We start from the raw sequence: 21,803 nt of genomic DNA, 5'->3' as shown, positions 1-21,803 counted from the left end.
GCCGGCGAATTGGAACGCGCTGCCTGACATTTTGACTTTGTCTCCTCATAAATATATCAGTATAATTTTTCTCTTGTTTAGAAGAGAGAGGGCAAACTCTGAAGAGATTTGAGTGTCCTTTGGCTTCTTGCCTAGCTGCATTTGGGAAAGGATCCAACAGTGTGAACTGGTGAGCTGTGGTCTTTGAGATCCTGGCCCCTTTACCCCAACCACTCAGAACAGCAGGGCTCTCCAGGCAGTGTAGAGCTGGTAAACCGCACTAGGCTACCCACTCTGGGGGTGGGTTTGTGGGTGGTGGAGGAAAAGGGGCCTGTTAGGCTTCTAGGGGGCATGACAGCACGGTTCAAAGTAGAGCAATCCCAAGGGCTGTTCTAACTCATAACAGGACTGCTCTGGTTCCCAGCAACCTCCAGAATCTAGAAAGTGCAAATGAAGTGCTTCTACGTGAGCCAATTTTTAAATGTGCTGCACACCTGCAGCTCCATTTTCTTTTGTGGAATTTGTGGGTAAGCAGCACTTCTGAAAATCAGGGCACTTATATTTAGCTGGATTCAAGAGCCTAATTTTAGGTAGCCAGGTTTGCAAATTATGGCCTCGCTGACTTGCCCACAGTCACGCAGGAAGTCGGAGGCAGAAGCAAGAACTGAATCCAGGAATTTAGAGTCTTGTTTCAGTGTCTTGACCACAAGACCACCCTTCTCCATTTAGTTTGGGAGGGGTTTGGTTCAGGGGTTTTGGCTTGGCAGCTGCAAAAGATACAGGTCAGCTGTACAGTTCAGACCTCCATCTGAACGCCTTCAAACTCAGAGTATTTGGAGCTTGAATTTTGGGTTAGGCCTTTCACTGGTGTGGGAAAGGCTAAATAGTGGAAATACTGGGTGTTTGGGTTGAGCTGTGAGTGAAAAACCTTTGGCCTGGTCTACGCTGGTGGGGGGGGGAATCGATCTAAGTTATGCAACTTCAGCTATGTGAATAATGTAGCTGAAGTCGACGTACTCAGATCGACTTAGCGTGGTGTCTTCACTGCGGTGAGTTGACTGCTGCCGCTCCCCCGTCGACTCCGCCTGCGCCTCTCGCGGCAGTGGAGTACAGGAGTTGATGGGAGAGCGCTCAGGGATCGATTTATTGCGTCTAGACTAGATGCGATAAATCGACCCACGCTGGATCGATCGCTGCCTGCCAATCCGGTGGGTAGTGTAGACATACCCTTTGTTACCTCTATGTTAATGGAAGGTACTGCTAAGAATAGCTAGAGATTTTCACTGCCTCAATTTGGGGGCCCAATTTGAAACACCCTAAAGAAGCCTGATTTTCAGAAGGCAGGAGGTACTTAGCTCCTTCTGAAAATCCAACCTCTTTAAGGTATCCCAGTTTGGGCACCAAAAAAACCCAAGGCACCCCAAATTCCTAGTCACTTTTGAAAATTGTATTTTATTCTTATCTGAAATATCGTTCAGAGATAAATTGCAGCCTGTTAATTGGCCATCTTCTCAGCTGCACCCTGCATACTAAAGACTAACTTTTAGTAATCTAAGCTTAAACTTTTTGGATGTGCGTAGGTTACCCACGCAGCTTTAATTACAGGTCTCCTGTCTGATGTGGGCTTCCTTGATTAAAGCCATCGAACCAACAGGCCCAGGAGAGGTTGCTCATGCTAACTGCATGCACAAAAATATATTGAGTTGCCTGAGGAACTCTAAAAGTGACTTCTTAGTGTTTGGGGGTCTATACTTATTTTAAACCTGTCTTCAAATTATAATGAATGTGCCAAGGCCAAAAAGAGTCCACAGAGAGAATCTGAGTGTAATTACAAGGGAAACAGGAAAGTAATGGATGCACATGTGCAGTAACATCCAATCACTGGATTTTTAAGTAGGATTTGACTTTGTTTGCAGCCAAGAATAAATGATCAGCAGTTCCCTAAGAAATGCCCTTTTCTGTGAAATGTTATATTCATGTTGTGGGAGCTGGGAGGCTATCTCATGATTAAAATCTGCATCTCCTTGCCAAAATAAAAAAAAAATTGATATTGGGATTTCAGCATCGGGGGGAAAAGGATGCCAAGGAAAAATACCCATGAAACTTTACATTTACAATGGACTGTCCTCCCTAAGCTTTCTAAGGCCCTGCCAGTGCTGGAGTGGAAACAGAGGCCCTCATGATGTGGCATTGAAGTGGTTACTTTTGTAGTGTAGTGCCTCATTGGAGAAGTATTTTGACTGATTCTCATACAGACATTGATCCACCCAAAGTGAAATGAAGGAAGGGCAGTAGGGCTACTTCATCCATTCCAATACTAGAGGTGATTCTGTTAGCTTCTACAAGCTAAGCAGGATTGCATGGGATCAGTAGCTGACTGGGGCATTTCCCACAATCACCTACGAAAGATACCCCAGCACATGGTTAGTGACTCTGCAGGTTATACTCTGCCTGCTAAATTGGTACTGAAGCGAAAACCCTGCAATGATCTCTGGGAGTGCTCTGCTGCTAGGCTTGCTGTCTTTCCTGACCATTTGAGCTCATTAAAGGTGAGATGGCATTTTTTACAATTGTTAACCTCAGTATCCTGGTAAAATTCCCATATTGGCATGTATATGCTTCCAATCTCAATTCTTAATGTACTTTCAACCGTATGCAGTATTCTTCAGTTAGGCAGTTGTTGCTGTGAGCTGCTAAGCCACCCTATTTCTCCCCAGAGTTGGCTGCATTTGTGTGGCGGATTAAGTGATACCTGTATATTAGTTTAGATTACAGCCTGTAAAATTTGGGATGCCTCAGAATGAAAAGTGCTAGGTAAACATAAAGATATAAAAGGCTATTGCAGCCATCCAGGGGACCCGACTGCCCTTCTCCCTTCCTGTCTCCTAACATTGGACAGAATCCCCGAAATGAGAAACAAAAAAAATGTTAGACCCACAGAGTTCGGTGTTGAGTGGAATGAGTTCTGTTAGCAAAATAATATTTTTCTATAAACTCAGTTTCATGACTGTGGATTCACAATGCAAAGAAATTACACCAAGGCCCTGACTCAGAGATGCTGAGTGCCTCCTGCTGGAATGGGAATACTCTCAGCTCCTCCTGAACACAGAGGGAGCTGGGGCTACTCGGAACTTTGCAGGGTCAGAGACCTTATGAGGAATTTTTTCATCCGAGTGTATAGAGATCTGTATTGTGCTCATCACCATGGTGTCTGAAACCTGGTTTGGGTGATACAGGGGCAAATGTAAGTCTGGAATGAGGAGTGCAATAATTGAGAGGTACAATATGGATGTATAGGTCTGTACAATGTTGTTGTTCGCATCTACATTTATGGATTTTATTTGAATAAGGATTTTTAAAAAAATACATGGAAATAGAAGTCTTGGTTAATTTGGGGCCGCCCACTGCTAATATTCTAGGTGCAGTGAAAGCAGAAAACATCTGTATTTTAGTTTTCAAGTTTATAAATGTGAAAAACAGAATCCCGAAGTGGATTGGCAGCCTACTTGATGGTGTCATTTCAGTTTCTGAAGCAGGAAGGATATTAGACAGGATTTGTAGAAGTGTTGTAAATAAAGCCCCGGGGGCATTCCCCACCATGGGGGAATTTAATTTCTAAAATAGAGACGTAATTAAAATCTACACATTTGGTTGGTGCTGGAGCAGAGCAAAGGATGGAAAATCTTGTCTAGGAAGCAGTGGAAGCAACAGAGGGCAAATGTGGGTGGAGGCAGAATGTATTTTAAAAAGGCATTGCCAGAAACCTGTTGTGCTGCCAAAATCTACCCGCTCCTCTGTAAACTGAGAAAAGGAAAGGAAAAACCCTGCAAGCACGAAAGTAATGTGAAAAATGCGGCTAGATAGCAGTGGCATTTCTAAGTTGCTATGTTTTGTTCTCTGTGGGATGGGTGTGAAGGCATCTGCTAGGGATTAGCAGGATTCACTCGGACGCAAGTGATTAAGGGGTTTGGAACAAAGACATCTCATTACATGATGTTTCAGACCTTATTTGTGGTTTTAAAAAAAGCCCAACCAAACCGATGAACTCCCCCACCCCAGATATTTGGCATCCCTCCAGCGTGGAACGCCCTTGCTGCTTCGATCTGCAGAACCACCACCCAGCCTCATTTAACCCGCCCACCCCAAAAACTCACCTCTTCCATTATGCGCGTGATCAGTGAGTTTTAAGAGTCACCATCTTCCTGAATTTTAACAGCATGTTTGTAATGCTGTAACATTAATCCCTTCCCCGTCTCTGATATATATCTTCTGTTGCCCATCACCATATTATCTGAGCCCCAACCTTCTGTTCATCACCCTCCCCTGCCCCCCACTGATTATGTTGCATGTGTGTCACATCATCGAGAAGGGATGTCGTCATCCCATAATCCCATTTTTTCACACTGAAGATGCATGGCTACTGCAGCAGACCTCACTGGAGTCCAACATGCTTATCAGGGGTTTGCTAGATTTTGCCAGTGTTGTAATTGTGATGCTCACATGGCTTCTACACCACTTGCCCGGGCAGAACACTGAGCACTTGACCTAACCCTCCCCTGATGAAAGGGGCTGAATAAACGTGCATTGTGGTGGTGGAGAAGGAGGTGTTTGTTGGCATTCCATCAGAGTGCAGAGCTCCCACTGCAGCAGGAAGAAAGAACTGACGGGTTAGTTAAGGTTTGAAGATGAAGGCCCACATCCCTGGCTATGGCTGAGGTGGATGCAGTCCAGCTCAGGATGGGGCATATGTCAAAGTGCCTTTTGCTTTCCTCTAATCCTGGGCTGGCTGTGTGCCGCTTTGGTCCCTCAGCGTAACCAAGAGCAACACAAAGGCTGGATTAATGTACAGCTGCTAGCCCCAAGGCACCAGTACAGGCTCTGGGGATCAGCTGAGCCAGGCCTCCTATCCCTGGCTGCACCCCCCCTGCAGGGGCAAGTTGGCATAGGAATCTTTGTGCCACTGAAGTATCCACATCTCCTAGGCAATCTTCTGTCTGGCAGTGCTGGTCTTACAGGCAGGGTCCACCAGCAGCACAGAAAAAAGCATCCAGAATTCACCTGAGGACGAGCAAGGCTGAAAACCATTAAGTATTATGTCATGTAAGCATAGAACCATGCAAGGTCGCACAACTTGTTCATTTATTTCCCCCCTCCCCTCCCAGTGTGCTGACCTTTGTAAGAAAAAGTAAATATTGTGACCATAACAGAATCTCAATTTACCTTTCAATGTTTTTTGTCCTAGAGTAAAGAAATTGGTCTACAGATGCATGAAGAACTCTTGAAGGTCACCAATGAGCTATACACAGTAAGTAATGTGTTCTTCCTTCTCTTCTTTAAGCTGTGTAGTGAGGATTCCCTTATTCACGAACAGAGTCAATGTCATTGGTTATGTACAGTGTGAAACACAATTACTTTTGGAGGCTCTCTCCATCCCTGTTACAGTTACTGCCTTTTTAGGTTTTTTTTAGTTGTTGGAAATATTTGTTTTTTAATTGGGTTTGACTAGGGCAGAGAAAAACTTACCAGCTGTCCTAGTCCTACAGTGGAGAGCTTTTAAAAGCCATGGATTTAAGACCGTATTATAGATTACATGATCTGATTCTTGCAGTTAAGTGGAGTGGAGGCCCCTCAGGCTGCTTTGGGTTAGATGCAATATGATCTTTACCCATTGCTGTAACATTCACACCTGCTGGGGCTTTCCTGATGCTGCCTTTACTCCTGTTTTCTGTAGTCCCTTTTAGATGTCACCAGTGACTCCAATTTGAGCCAGGTTCTGATGGCTCAGTGGAGTCACTCTGAATTGGCACTGTTTAAGTGACATTGTATCTGGCTCTTCTGTGAGTTCTGCTGCCTGCCCATGTCACAGAGTTGATGATGGCTTAATCTGGCCTTCAGCAGGTAAATTTAGTATCACTTTTCTCCTGTAAGTGCTGTTCTTTCTGATTTAATTCAACAGTGGCAGTTTCCTCACAGATCTCATCTTCCTAGATCTAAACGAAACAATGACCCTGTTACCTGAGCCACTCCTCCCAAAGTAGGCTTTCATGAGCGAGGCAGTAAAAGTCCTTGTATTGCTCCTGATCCTTGGCCATCAGGAGTTGGTTTTTCATTTCTGTTTGGGTTTAAGGATTGGTGATGTATTCTAGGAAGCAAAACATCCATCTTACCTAGGAAAAGTCAGGCAATCTAGTTGAGCCCCTCAACCCTATCCATTCCCTGGACATAAATTGCTCCACAGCAGGTTATTCTTACCAACAAGCTGGATAATCATGTTGTACCGTCACGCTGATAAACTGGCCTAAACAATAGATCATTAACTTTTTTCTTTGAAATTTCTGCTAAAATCCTTAACTAAGAATAGCTAGTTTCTTTATTTAACAGGCTCGTTTCCGCACAGGCTGCTGTAGGATTGAATTGCTCTGTGGGTTACTATGTGGGTGGGTGATCAGGAAGATTAAAAGGGCCAGATTTGGGAGTGAGTTGATGTCTGGATGTCAAAGGTCTCTTAGTGGCAGTAGGATATTAAGATTAATTTCAGAAACAATGTGATAGATTCAAGATGAGGTTGGAGGAAAAATTTGGATCAATTTATTCACAGATTGGATAAAGGATCCAGATATAGGATAAAGACACCAAATGAAGGACATAACACCGTGAATTCAGTCTAAGTCTCAAAAAAGTCTGTTGGGGTCTGAAATGAATGCAACTCTGTAAGAAAAATGTGGAGTAAAATCCTGGCCCCATAATTAATGGCAAAATTTTCAATGTCTTCAGTGAGATTTCACCCATGATGCTTTTCTGCTCCCACATTCTGAGCTGGGTGTGCTTAAATGAATAAAAAGGCAGAAATCTATGGAGAAGGAGAACCATGTTACTTTGAGTTGATCTACCTATGACAGCCAACTATTTGTGTTAGCCTGTTAGAAATGCGTGGCCTGGAAGTGGCATGCTCTTTCCAGAAATTACAATGAAACGGGTTCAAGAACTGAGCTTTACTAGGCAGCCTGTTGTCTTAAGAGATCATCCGAAATGCACAGAGTACAAATCATATTACCTTGGTTAGGCAACTGGCTTGTGTCATCCCTGGGGTGATCGTTTAAAATGTTGTAGCATATTTTGCTTGTAGGATGACCCAGCGTGGCAGTGTTGCTCTGTGACTTGCCACCATACCCATGATTGAAGTGGTGTTCTCAGACCTTGGCAATGTCTTGTAATGAATCGAGGAACTGCACATATAATTAAACAATAATCGACAGCAAAATCACTGTTGTGTAGAATTGGGGATAAAATTTGGAACCATTGGCTCCAAAATCAGTCTTCTCCTTCTTATGCTAATGGGGTCTGTCATAGTTGGCAGTAATAGTAAGTCATTTATCCTCTGCTGGCCAGCCACTGGGTGTTAACATTATCACACATGCTGACCTAGCACATTGCATGCTGTGCAGGGCTATATCAGCATTACAGTATTGCATTTCTTTACTGGAATAATGTTCATCAAGTGGACTGATTTCCCTGCATGTTTTTCAGCTATGCATGATAAAAGAGGAAGCTGTGAGCGTCCCATGCTTTCTTGTGCCCTGGCTAGGACCCCGATGGGGATTGTGCGAGGAGAACTGTATACAGCATGTGGCAACTTTTGCACTGTTTAACTTGCCTCTCAGGGCTTTGCTACCCACAAGCCGGAGCCAAAATAACTAAATCTGTTTTAATTCACACCTTTCGTTCTTTTGATGTAAACCTGTGTGTATCGACGCTTAGGGTACGTGTGCCCTAGAGATGGAAGGTGTCCGTTCTGGCTTGAGAAGACATACCCATGCTAGCTCTCCAAGTTACCATGCTAAAAATAGAAGTGTAGCTGTGGTGGCCCGAGTGCTGGGGGGGGCTAGCTGCCCTGAGTACATACCTACGACCTCAGATGGGATTGTACGCTAGGCAGCTATCCCTCCCCACAGCGACTATCATTCTGGTTTTAGTGCAGTAACTCAATCAGAGCTAGTGAAGGTAGGTCTCCCCAAGCTGGAGTGTACATGTCCCGGCTGTACTACAGACAAACCCTTATTTTGGAATGAGGGCCCTATTCATTTAAGTAAGTCTGTAAAAATAAAAAAAAATGACTTAAAGTTGCATCAAAATTTCATGCTGAAATAAGAGCATCCACACACAGTCTTGCAGCAAAGTAATTAAGGTGTGAATTAAAATGGATTTTGTTGTTTTACTTCCAATATATGTGTAGATAAGCCCTCAGAATTTGGGCACAAGTTGATGCAAGAGTCATGCGTGAAGATATGGTGTCTTCACTCACCACTTGTTCCCTTTGTTGTATGCATTCATGTTTAAAGGAACGTCAGCCAAAATTTGGGTCAACATAGATAGCCGCAAAGTGAAGTTTCAATTTGTATAATAGAGCTAATGTTTTCTAGAGGCGCAATGTAATTACTTGTTTTGCATGTGACAATGTTTGTTTCACGTAATACACAAACGAGCATTCAGTTAGAATCAGTGTACTGAAAATTGCCAAAGCATCATGATGTATAATTAACCTGGGGAATTCACTGTTGCAAGATGATATTGAAAAAACGTAATTTTAAAAAATGATTGCATTCTTGATATGAATTAGAATAACATCTAGAGCTGTATCAAATTAGTGAAAAATTATAAAAGCCATCAACCCTTGTACTTCAGATTGAAGCTGGTTGCCATTTGCAGTCGGAAATGTCCTCCTGCAGTTATGTGCAGTGCAGGTGGTTGTCCCTTCCTCTGTAGCATTTGGCTTTGGCTGTTTTCAGACAGGATACTGGCCTGCATGGACTTCTTTTGTCTATTCCAGCAGGACAGTTCATATGTTCTTAAAATAACAATAGCGTAATAACACCAGTTTAGAGTGGGACAGAGATAAGGTCCAGCCTAGATTAGAGGTATGTCCCCTATTGGGCCTGATGCTGCACCTTTGACCTCAGTAACAGTTGTGTTATTGACTCCACTGGGAGCAGGATTTTGGCCTTTGGCCCTCATTCAGCAGAGCACTTAAGCCCATGCTTAACTCCATCTTTGTTCAGCGAAGTGCTTAGCATATGTTTAAGTGCTTTGCTGAATCTGAGCCTTAATGAGGAACTATTTAGAAGCATAAAGCACTCTAGCTAAAGGCAGCAAGCAGCACCATTTATGACTAGTAATTTTGACTGTGGCCTTTATCTAGAACATGATATTAATATTGCAAAATGCAACTTGTGTCGTTAAATAACTAATGAACATGACAACATATTTTTCCTCCTTCCATTGTAGCTAATTAACTTGTTTGCAAAAAGATCCCAGGGACACAGCTGTGGCAGCTTTTCTTTATGACACAATAGCTTAAGACAGGAACAACGTGACTTTTTTCCAAGTGCTGTCCAGAAGGCGTGAGAGGATTGCAGATTGGAGAGTAGATTGCTATAGGTAGACATCCTCCAGAATTAAGAGAGCACTTAAAATAAATAGTTGTTCCTTTCAACTTGGGAATTTTAAAGACCAGTTCATTCCTAGCTGTATTAAGTGGCATCAGATGAGAGATAATGAGGGCTGTGGTCTGTACAGCAGACTTTCCAAGGCAGTGGTGTCAGTGACACAAACTTCATCAGTTTGGAAAGAATAAATGATATAAAATGATTCTTTTGTGCAGTCTTGAAGATTTTCAGAGGCGGTGCAAACTGGACAAGGAACATTCATTTGAAAAGCACTGTGCTGGACTCTCCCAGCAATCATTTGTATTCTTGCTGCTCATGAGTGGGAGATGATATGCAAATCGGAATAAGCAGAGCCGATCCTGCAGTGAAGTTCCAGTCCTGTAGCCCCTCTTCTCCTCCAATCCTGTATGCGCATCAGGCTCAAGTGGGAGTAAAACATGGTAGGGAAGGAAGTTCTTGAAGCAACATAATTATAATTAGCAAACATGACTGTGAAAAGGGTGTAAAGTGACTAGGCTGCGGTGGGAGTAGGTTATGTTCTATGAAGCTCTGTGATAAGGTATTTTTCTTTTAAAATCAGTCTTTCTTGCACAACAAATGTGAGGCCTGAACTAAAGCCCATTCAGGTCCATAGAGTCTAGCTGACCACAGCGGTCTTTGGATCAGGCCCATGGTAGGTACAGAAACTCAAACACAGGTGACAAATAGTCGTGCTGAAAGTTGCTGTTTGGGCACAGCAGTATCCAGGTCCAATGAACACATCACAACCTGGGACAAAAACCTAATTATATTTAAAATACTGACTGGGCCAGGGTTCCACTGTCAGACCTTCTTGTGACACTAGCACAATGCAGCTGTGCATGTTTGGGTCTCTGGAAATGCCTGGGAGCCCTCTCTTGTTATAGCCAGATATTGCCCAAAGTGCAGCCTTTTCCTCTGTGTTTTCAACAAAAAGAAGCAGGGTTGGGGCAGGGTAGCAGAGGAGGGGTTATATGAAAGCCCAGCAAGTCTTTCTTCCCCATTGGTGTATGTAGCATAGGAGGTGTCTGGTTGGTTTGTTTTCTGTGATTTTCTTTAGGAAAACTGCAGTTGCAAACACATATGGAAAGTTATGGGCTTTGTGAAATAACAGGACAGGGCAGAAATGGGACTCAAACCTCCACTTACTCTTCTTTCCATTCTTCTTAAATTATAAATCGGAGATGGCATGTTTCTGGGGGACTTTTTGATAAGGCATTTGAAGCTCATTTAGAGGCTATGTTTATGCTTGGCTGGGAAAAAGATCTTATGTTTCAGCCGAACCTCTTCCAAGCAAAACACTAGGTTCTTTTTGACAGCCACAGCTGTGGAAAATGCTGTGTGTTTTCTTCACTGGGGCTTGTGCAAACTTCCTTTTTATTCTGCTTTTGCTTTCTGTGGATGCACACTCCTTGCAATTCACTGTTTTGCCCCCGCCATCCTCCCCGTCAACAATGGTTTCTTGTAGCTTCCATCCAAAAATGTAACTTGGCCCAGCTTTGTTCAAAACTCAGGCAGATCTCAGTCAGCAGCGTACCTGACTCAGGTAGTGGGTTTGTTACAGGCAAGCTGGGACTTGCCCAAGGTCACACAGCAAGTCAGTGACAGAGCTATGTATTGAGTGCAGAGGTGAAATGCTTACCTTACTGACAGTGGGAGTTCTCCTGACTCCCAGGCCTGGGGCTGAATCCCAGGACCATCGTTTTCCTCCCAAAACATAGTAAACAGTTTTATTCCTCTGCTGACAACTCAGCTGACATTTAAAAGGAAGCTTTTGCCCATGTTAAAACTCAGTTCAGAGGACATCATTTTGGTTGAACTATATTTGCTTTTAATTGAGTCGGGAGGATCTGTTTGCCAGCAGGTATTGATTATTACTTGACTTGTCTCTTGTTCAGACAAAAGCTGTTTGTTCCCCCAACCCCCTCCAGGTACTCGTCTTTCTGTCCATGTAAAAGATTGTTATCCTTTGACATTCTTCTAGATTTGTATTGCAAAGAGTTGGTGTTATCTTGGATGGGGAATATAAAAGTGGCATTGGTTTGGAGAAAAGGCTCATTTAAAGAGGTGTCTATAGCCATTATGGAGAACAGTGGAAATATTAATGAAAGCTGATTTATTTTGTTTGTAATAATTACGTTGGGCCAAATTGCCACTTACGTGGTTTATTGCTGTCTATGGGGCAGGAAGATTCTGAGAGCATAGATTCATGGAACCTGATTGTTCTGTCTGGCCAGGCTGCAAGGGAAGGGTAGGCCATAACTAGGGCCCTACTAAATTCACGGTCATGAAAAACGCGTCTCAGACCATGGTGGGGGAGGGATAGCTCAGTGGTTTGAGCATTGGCCTGCTAAACCCAGGGTTGTGAGTTCAATCCTTGAGGGGGCTGCTTAGGGATCTGGGGCAAAATCAGTACTTGGTCCTGCTAGTGAAGGCAGGGGGCTGGACTCAATGACCTTTCAAGGTCCCTTCTAGTTCTAGGAGATAGGATATCTCCATTAATTTATTTATAAATCTGGTCTCCCCACTGCTCTCCAGCTTCCCAGCTCTGAAGGCAGCGCCACCACCAGCAGCAGTGCAGAAATAAGGGTAGCAGTACCACAACCCCCCCTACAGAAACTTTGCAACCCACCTCCCGCCCCAACTCCTCTTTGGGTCAGGATCCCTGCAATTACAACACCGTGAAATTTCAGATTTAAATAGCAGAAATCATGAAATTTATGAGTTTTAAAATCCTCTGGCTGTGAAATTGACTAAAATTGACTGTGAATTTGGTAGGGCCCTAGCTATAAGGTGATATAGTTGTACTACCTCCTGGCTTGCCTCCAATGGTCCCCATGTAATGGCAAGTATTGTTGCCCCAAGTTCCATTGGTAGGGGTCGGATGTTGCATATTGCTATGGGGGAACCAGTGTGAGGTAAGAGACCATCACTAGTTTGCTGTAGGGATCCTCACAGGGTTCTTGTGGGATGGAGACAATGCCATGGGGTAGTTGTCACCTCCCTACCTCTCCACACCTCCAGAGCCTGAGCCTCTTGGAGCACCACTACAGGAACTTCAGCCATATTGCATGGGAAGGGAGGCCCATTCTTTGACACTCCACCTATCCTTATCTATCGCCTCCATTTAGTTGCTAGTGTGTTATGGAGCAGTAAAATATGCCCTGTTATGGGTTTGTGCAGTTAGGAAGCTAGAACAGTACATTGCCAATGAAAAGCAAATGCTGTGTTTACTCTGCAGTCTCACAGAAGTATGCTGGTAGGGAGTGTCAAAAGCAAAGCCCAAAGCCATGGCAGATCTCAAAGGCCAGAAAGATTAAATCTAGCACGTGTCCTTTAGGGTTTGGTTTGGATTCCAGCAGCCATCTGAAGAGCCAGTTATATAACAAGGTGTGCTTTAGGCCAAAGCTGTCCCTCCACTCCATTTTTAGCCAGGGATATGGGGTTATTGCTCTCTGGAAAATCAATGGCTCAGAAAGAAAGTCCTTGTAAGTTTATTTTCTTTAACATTGCCTAAAGGGTGGAGGGATATGGGTGGGGATAAACTGTCTGTGCTAATCTGCAGGACTATCAGGCTGTAGTTCAGTATCCCCCAACGATTCCTCTTTCCATCCCCATCCCCGAGTCAGACAATATAAAGGGCTCTCTCATCACAGACAAGGGCTGGTGAGTTACATTCAGTCGTTTTCTCCCTCCTTGGGCTTCTCTCTCTCTCTCTACTTCCTTGTTGAAAGGATGCTAAAAAAAAATGCTTAGCACAAGAAATGTAGTAGATCAACTTGAGCAGTGTGGGCCATTTCCTAAGCTGGAGTAAATCGGCGCGGCTCCGTTGATGTCAGTGGCGCTACATTAATTTACATCAGCTGAGGATCTGGCCCTATGTTCATGTGGGCTGATTAAAGGCACGGAGAGCTAAAGTACTGCTCAGCCTGACAAGAACCGCAGGGAAACACTGGGATAAATGCCCAGAAACGGGGACACCATCAAAAAGCAGAAATTAGTGCGGGATCAAAGACCTAGATTTCAAAGTGCCTAGTGATTTTAGGTGCCCAACTTGAGATGCCTTTAAAGGGACCTGATTTTCTGAAAATCAGGCCCTCTGTGTCCAAACTCTGCACCCCAAGTCACTAGTAAAAATTGTGGCCAGCATCTTTGCCGCGAAGAGAATTTCCTCTGAGGTAGATATCCTGGGCAACGTCCAGACCTCATTGGAGTCAATGATAGTCTTGCCATTGACTTCAGGGGGGGCTAGGATTTCAAACCTTGAGTCCAACTGCTTTATGGAAAGCTTAACAGGGGGAAAGGGAGAGAATGCAGGGACTGGGTGGGAGAGCGGTGAATGTGGCTGTGAAGTGAGGGCCACGCCTGGTCATGAGGGGGTGGCTGAGAGGCAGCCAGCTCTCTGCTTAGAGTGAGAGAAAAAAGGAGCTGGCCTGCAAAAACGCAACCCTTGTATTCGTGTTACCGAGCCCCTTGCTGGCTCCTTACCTTACAGGAAAAGTCCGGTAGAATGTAATTGAAAATGAAAAGTTTCTTTTAACCAGCCTGTAGAATTTAACACAGAATGATCTTCCAGCGGCGGTTCACAAACTCCTCAACGCAAACCCATCCCCTTGTCGCCTCCATTCCTTCCGATCCAGCCTCTCTCCATTGCACCCGGTTTACTAAGGGTCCCCCTTACTTTTAGACTTACGTGTGCCTAGCCCTTGCAGACTGGTGTACTCTGGCTGTCTACCAACTACGGGTGTGAAGATGCTGAGTCAAGGGGAAGCTTAATTCGTGTTAATGGTGGGAATGTTTCCCCATGGCACATGTGATCCTGTTAGGTGCTGAATGCTTTTCTGAGAGCAGCTGAGCCCCTCAGGTTATGTCTACACTGCATCTGGGAGTGAGCCTGCCAGCCTGGGTCCAGAGACTCGCATTAGTGCACTAAAAATAGTAATGTAGACATTGCAGCTCAGAGTGGAGCTCAGGCGCTCAGGTCGGGGGTGGGGTGGGGCTGGGCCTGGGCCTGAGAGCCCAAACTGCAACGTCAAAGCAATGTCTACACAGCTATTTTTAGTGCACCAGCGTGAGCCCCATTAGCACAAGTCTGTGGACCCAGGCTGGGAGGCTGGCTCCCAGATGCAGTGTTGATGTACCCCAAGTTCCACTGAAGCCAATGGGATGTGAGGTTTCGCACCTCCCAGAGTTGAGCCCTGGGCATTCCTTTCTCTGATAGTTTGGTTGCAGCCTATATTTTATTGTCAAGATCATACTGTAATGCTGGTGCTTTGTAGGCGGAGAGCTTTGCTGGCATGTCTTCAGTTTGGAGGGTTTGGTGTGGTTGCAGCATTGGGCTTGAGGTGCAGAAAGGGAGAGGTGTCAGGATCGTTGCCTTTGCACCTGGGGGCTGTGGCCTGCTCTCCATCCTTGTGTTAGGAGGTGCTCAGAGCTCCTTTAAGTCCCATTTTAAAACCTTACTTCTCAAAGCCGTCAGCATGGCAGAATGAGTTCGGTCTTTGTATCTAGTGTTCTGTTAGCTGCTTGTTCACTCTGGTAAATGTCGTCATCTGTGCATGGGTCCCTGAGAGGTCAGATTGGTTCTGAATAACGCCCTTTGAGGAGGGCTTGAGAAAAATCCTTAAACCTTTAGAAAGTGGCATCAGCGTGGGTCTGTTTGTCCGTGTGTCTCCCCTTCACTCTGGGGCTGGCAGGGGCTCCTTGCTCCTGTTCTACCTAGGGAGCTGCTCACTCAAAAGCAGATGAGGAGAAAGGGGATCGCTCCATAGCCCTGCCCCCAGGGGAGCAACGTAAAGGCTGGGGCAAAGCACACACCCGCCTGTAAAGGAAGAGATTGTGCTGGTGTGAGGCACAATCTTCCCCAGCGCTGCTCCTGGGCCCATGTAGTTCCACACTGCGCCCTACGGAGGGCAGTGGCATAAAAGCCAGAATCTGGCCCTTCGTGATTAGCCATATTTCACAGCCCCATTGACAGCAGCATCCGGACCATGAATATGTAATTCTGCTCTGCAGAGGCAAATCCAGCATCTCTGGCCTTGTCAAGGCAATGTGAAATAAAACATCTGGGTCCTGGAGCGAGCTGATGAAAGGGGACAATGCGACTGAAGGCATAAAGAGAGAGGAGTAGATGGGTTTTTCTTGCCAACACTATTAAAATGATCCCACTGTGCCCTCTGATCTTTCATGTTTAAAAATGTGATTGTCGAAGTGAAACAGCTGTAGATGTTTTCCTTGGGACACACAACACCACACAACTCGAGCCACTCTAGTTCCTAGTGGGATGGGCATCCATGTTGTCAAATCCACCATTGCATTTGATGCCAGATAAGGCACCAATTGGAATGGGCATTGGTGATCAAATTCTGTTTCACTCTGATGCAGCACCCCTCCAAGTTAAAGATGAGGCACATTGGCAAGGTGGTGGAGGGTTGAGCTTGCCTCTGCCCAAGCTGCATCTGTTTCTATGGCTAGAGAATTTGAGCCTGGTTCTCAGTTACTCAGTTCCTGCACTTGGGAAGAGGAGGGTTGGGGCCAAGGTGGTATCAAGCTACCTTTGTGCTCCCTGTATCCTGGGGCCATGCTAGGGCCTGCCTGCCTGCAGCTCAGAGCTGCTGTAAGCTATGTCCTGTTTCCCTGTGGCTCTGAATGAGAAGCTGGAGTACAGTGCCCTCTGGCCATGCTCTAATGCTGGGGGATAGGGGCAGGGATGGTGTAGAGTTACGCCAGCTCTGTCCTGGCTGTGGAGATGTTCTGTTTAAGGGTTAGTCTCAGTGGCTGACCCCAGCCCCCTTTAAGGGGTGGTATCAAACAGCCGTAGCATAACTGAGAATCCGGCCAATGGTCTCTAGGGCTCTCCAGCCTGCACCGTGCACAAGCACTAACACTAAGTGTAGGAGACTCATTACTGTCTCTCTTTTCAGGTGATGAAAACCTACCACATGTACCACGCGGAAAGCATCAGCGCTGAGAGCAAGCTGAAGGAAGCAGAGAAGCAGGAGGAAAAGCAGTTCAACAAGTCTGGGGACATCAGTGTCAACCTGCTGCGGCACGAGGACAGGCCTCAACGCCGGAGCTCCGTCAAGAAGATTGAGAAGATGAAGGAGAAGGTAGGTGGGAGGAATAACGAGCCTCCCGCATGGCTGACTGCTTGGCTGCTGATGGACGCAGTAGTGGATGCCACCTACATGTGCACTGGGCTAGGTGTGCAGACAAAAATCTCCCTGTGGCAAAGGTTTTGGCTCTAGCATTCATCTAGCATTCTCGTGCAACCCTTTCTGCAGCCTTTGAAGAGATCCGGGAGGAAGTCTCCTGCTAGTTCAATGCTTGTGTATAGTTCAGCGAAGAGCAGTCTGGGGATGCTATAAAAAGTCTCTTTATTGCTTGTTAGTAATGGAGATGTGCCAAAGTCAGTAGGCAGCAAGGGTTTGATTCAAAGTCAGGCTGCGACCTTTTAGCAGAAAACGGGGCCTGGGGAACATCATGCAGCACACATCCACAGAGAGGATGAAATACGTAGTTAGGGTCTGATGTGGCCAACCATTAAATATTGCACAGTGCCTCAGCATGGAGGGAGAGTTGAAAAGGGCAGTTGAAAGGGCCTCCAAAAAGCAATGGCTTTGAAAACAAACACAACAAAAGAGGCTGAGGCAGCCAGCATAAACTAGAGCAAATGAAATGCTTATACAGGAGCTAGTCAAACTGTGGCCAGTGGGTCCAACTGATATTTTAATCACACGCAATCTAGGATCTGAGAGATTTTGCCGACTGCTGAGGGAGGGAGCATAGCTGTAAATCTAGACTGCCATGGTAATGCTCTGTCAAGTGGATAGAGAGGACACTGTGCAGGGGAGGGTTATGGTCAGCTTGCAGACTGTATTTCACTGCTTCGTTTTTCATCTCCCAAATCTGTTCTTGTAACAATGAACAGTAGATATCCCAGGATTCATTACATCAGAGACTTGAAGAAGAGACTTGGATACTCTTTCCACTGGCTGTGAGCTAATGGGGCAGCATTCTGATGGGGCTCTGAAGAAAAATGCAGCCCTTACTACTGGCAAAACCCATTACCTCTTTCTTCTCCAGGCCGCCAAAAACCTTGCATTCTGCAGATTCACAGAATCTCCAAATTGTCATGTGGGCATTTTTTCTGATTTTCTTTTTTTGTGAAAATGAAAAGTAGCCTCCCTGGCCAGGAAACTGTTAGTTAGATGTGTGTTTACCCAGCTGTGTATGTTGCACTGGAATATGAGATAGCAGAAAGCCCCTTGCAAGGGTCAGGCATTCTTGTTTAACTTCTTGATTGGAGACCATCCTGAACAAATGCCCTGAACTTGTAGGGGTTCGAATTCTGGATCCCCTTCTGAATTTTGCAGCTTAAACCTTTGGGCCAGATTCCATGGCCAGATGCAACTGTATAAATCTGGAGTGATTCCAGATATACATCAGTGTAATGTGAGTAAAATTGGCCCTCTAATCTTGACTGATGCCAAATCTTCCATGAATTTGCAGATAAGATAACTGTGCTCTGAATGCATTACGTACATTCAAGTTGAATGCACTTGCTGTGCTGTTGAATGTATCAGGTATATTCAGATGGACTCGCATGTTGTATGTGACACCAGCACAGCAATGCGCTGTGGGAGACTTGTAGCAAGAGGAAATGGGAACCTCCTGGATAACTTATTTGTGCTTTTTCATTCTATTTTGCTTTTTCAGCGGCAAGCCAAATATTCTGAAAACAAGCTGAAGTGCACTAAAGCCAGGAACGATTATCTGCTGAACCTGGCAGCCACAAATGCAGCCGTCAGTAAATACTACATCCACGATGTCTCTGACCTCATCGATGTAAGTGATCCTTCTCTTTGAATGCATCCGCCCCTCTTCCTGTTGGCGAGTAAGCAGCCGAGTACTGCACACTGATTCTGTAGCTCACCCTGATGTGTGCTGTGGTAATAAAGGGGAGTTGGTTGGCATTTTGAACTCTGGCTAACCTGTAGGCCTTTTACAAACATTACAGTTTTTTTCTCAGGGCTCCCCACCACATTATACAAAGATAGTGACAGAAGCCCAGTAGTCGTTATTTAGGAGTTGGCCTTCAATATATTTCATGGAGGCCACATGAAAGCAAAGTCATTGATTCATTTTTACTCAACATTTAAACCTCCCTCCTCAACAGTTGACAAAATAGAGATTTTTTTTTTTTTGGTAACTATCGATACATATAAATTAGAGCAGGGCACGAGTCAGTCCTCCAAGATGCAAACACCACAAATGTAGACGTTTGGATTTGGAGCCGGGTCTGAACTTAGTGGTCCAGGGCTATCTCTAAGATAAATCTACCAAGTACATATTATTTGAACACTTACAGCATCTTTTACTTCATCGCACAAGAATCTCAAGATTTTGGCTTCAGTGTGCCAGGGTTATGGCTTCAGTAGAAATTTCCAGAGAAATATTTGTGTCTGGATTGGCATCTTCCTATAGCCTGTGGTGGTGGCCTGATATAAAATGGCTAGAATACACTATCACATGTATATGGAGGTTTACAAGGGCATAAATGGTTACAGTGGAATTCACCTCAGTGCAAGAGGGCCTAGAAAAGCTACTGTGCATCACATATAAACTTTTTAATAAGGAGCTTAAGTGATGGATCGGGTCGTACATGGACCTTTTGAGGTGGGGTGAATTTCACCCCTAATGCAGGAACATCACATGGTTGAGTATATTTTTATAACAAGTTTTAGCATAAAACTGGGCAAACTTTTATTTAAAACAGAAATGAGTACTGAGATTGTCCGCTGAATTTCTTCATCCTGTGTTACAGACTAGATGGTCATAGTGGTCTCATCTGGCCTATCTAAGAATCTGTATTTAAAATGGATGAAAGAAAAACCTCTTGAAAATTAGGCATCTCAAATGGTTCTTTATTATGGAAGTTAGACATTGAAAAACCTAATTGTCCTCACTCAATCCATAGCACAATATCCATTGATTTCAGTGAGAGCAGGTTTGGGCCGTGTGTCCCTGCCCTACCAGTTCAGCATTGTTCCCCGTTATAGGCGGCAAACACCTATGGCTGGGCCCAGATCCCAATTCAGAAAAATGCTTGAATAGGTGCTTGAGTCTCATGCTTTCCTGAATTGAAGTTGTAATGCTTACAGTTGTGAATAGCCCCAGTGCAGTCATTACTCGTGGATGCAAGCCCAGTAGTAAGGATCAGATCGTATATATTTGCTTGTGTTTCATGTTGTGTACTTTTAAGTGATTCAAGAAATAGGACTTCCGTCACTTCCTTTGGGAGATAATATCACAGCTTCATAGTTCTTACCATAAGGAATTGCCTCCTGCTAGTCAGTTTTAACTTGCTTAAGTTGCAGCAATGGTTATATAAATAATAGTGATCTATCTGTGCGTACGGAGTATTTGTCCTGGTTTAAATGTCACTAAAATGCATTATTTAAAAAAACATGGGCGTGTTAATCTCTTTTAATGAATCTACAGATCGTATTTATTGGTTTAGTTAGTAATTTAAAGGGAGGTTTGAGGTAAGACCCACAGGAATTTCAAGATCTTAGTTTGATAGAAATGTTATTGGGTACAATTTTTGAGGCTCTTTTTCCTCTTGGTTGTGTTTATTCACATTAAAAAACAAACAAACAAAAATCCCTTGCCAATGGAAACACATGAACAAAAGGATATGAAGCTGCCTTACTGATTTGCCCTTTTGGTTTCTGTTTTTTTTTATTTTATTATTTTTTATTATTTTTATTTATTTTTTAATGAGTGACTTTTGTTTTGCTGGAGAGTTGCTGAATTCCAGTTTAGCTTGAGTTGTTTTTATGTTCCTCCCAAGTTTATTTCCTTGCTGACACTTCCATTGCAGTCAGCAGATGGTTTTTCTTCCTCACTCCAGGAATCCCTTCAGGGGACTTTAACTAAAGCATCTTTGACTCTGTACAACTATATGCGCCTAATTATATATTCTGATTGCCAAAGAAAACAAAGTATCGTTAAGGATGCACGAGCTGTTCATGGGTGTCCTAATTTCAAATCCCCCAGGAGAAGAGCAGTTTATTTGAACAGGCTTTTGTACAAATCCAGTGTGTTTCACAGGAGCACTGGAGGGGAGATTTCCGTACACCCCAGAATAAAGGGATCCCATTCACTGCACCACACAATAAGGGCAGTGAAAAGAAAAAGATATATTTTTCATACTTGTCCAGTACTAGCAACAGCAGGACTTTCAACCCCATGCGTGTAACTGATACAAGAAAAAACTCAGTGCTGCGTGTTATTGTTACAGTTACAAATTTGTATCTGGATTTCTATCATTATCTCAATGTATAGTTGGTCTCTCTCTCTCTCTCTCTCCATCCACCACTTAAATGTAGCCACTTATGGGGTGGAGATCAGCTGTTATTTAACAGCATGGGGCTGTGCTGCACAACTGTGTTGTATATGAAAAGTGAAATTCACCCGGTGCAGAGAGCCAGCACAAAGCCTATGCACCCTAATTTGAAGGGCCTACCTGGAGCTTGAGTGGTGCATAGCCTTTAGGCCTAGCCTCTCTGCAGGGGTGAGTTTTGCCTGAAGAGAGGAAGAATACCGTATTCAAGTGAGAATTAAATCTGAGCAAAGGGCCTAAGAGCAGACTGACATTCTTGAAAGGGCTTAAGCTTGATGTATTGCAGTTATGATTCTACTTCCAGCTGCTCCACCCAGCGTCACCAAGAGCGATGATTAATGATGTAAAGTGTTTTCTCTCTAGAACATAATAGGGGTTATAGAAGGGCTCCTACAGGCATTTCATATCCAGCACAAATTGCCATTTAGAGTTTTATGACTTGTACGCATGTCTGAACCATCAGATCACTGGAACATTCAGCAGCATCTAAAAAAAAAGATCCTGGATGGGTAAATGTCATCTGTTAGGCCCAGCCTTTACATTTCTCATGTTATCAGCACCAAAGCAGAATCACAACTATACTGCCTGCTAAAGAGTTGTCTCCATTTTGGTGAGATACAGGGTCTCAGCTGCTTGGAGAAAGGGGAGTTCTTTCGGAGCATTGGATTGTAATGAGGAAATTAAAACTTGATCAGAGTAGTCATGAATTAGCACACATGACTGTCCCTTGTTTTGCCTCAAGTGGGCTTTGCTCCATCCTTCCTGGTGGGGGTAGGGATTTACAACAGAGAGAAAGGCATGTTGTTAGACTTTCATTTAAAGAGTGTCCTTGTGCAAATTCCTCCAAAGAAGCATGGATGTATTTTAGGACTCCTGGGTTCTTTTTTTTTGGTTCTGTTACTGATTCATTGCATGATCTGGATTAACCTCTGATGGTAAAATGTGGATAACGCTAT

The 21,803-nt window shown here is 44.3% G+C and overlaps 1 protein-coding gene across 2 annotated transcripts in view; it reads left to right on the top strand.

Moving 5' to 3' along the window:
* Positions 1–21,803, top strand: part of SRGAP3 (SLIT-ROBO Rho GTPase activating protein 3) — a 220,568-nt gene that overhangs the window by 142,285 nt on the left and 56,480 nt on the right. For both annotated transcript variants that reach the window (XM_054035457.1, XM_054035455.1), the window contains exons 4-6: positions 5,222–5,284; positions 16,364–16,549; positions 18,159–18,287. In XM_054035457.1, coding sequence (XP_053891432.1) covers positions 5,222–5,284; positions 16,364–16,549; positions 18,159–18,287 — 378 coding nt within the window. The remainder of the gene's footprint in view (positions 1–5,221; positions 5,285–16,363; positions 16,550–18,158; positions 18,288–21,803) is intronic.

The sequence above is a fragment of the Malaclemys terrapin genome, chromosome 7 (genome assembly GCF_027887155.1).
Source record: "Malaclemys terrapin pileata isolate rMalTer1 chromosome 7, rMalTer1.hap1, whole genome shotgun sequence".
Lineage (NCBI taxonomy): Eukaryota > Metazoa > Chordata > Testudines > Emydidae > Malaclemys > Malaclemys terrapin.
The sequence above is the reverse complement of the archived record's forward strand: the minus strand, read 5'-3'. Positions and strand labels throughout refer to the sequence as shown.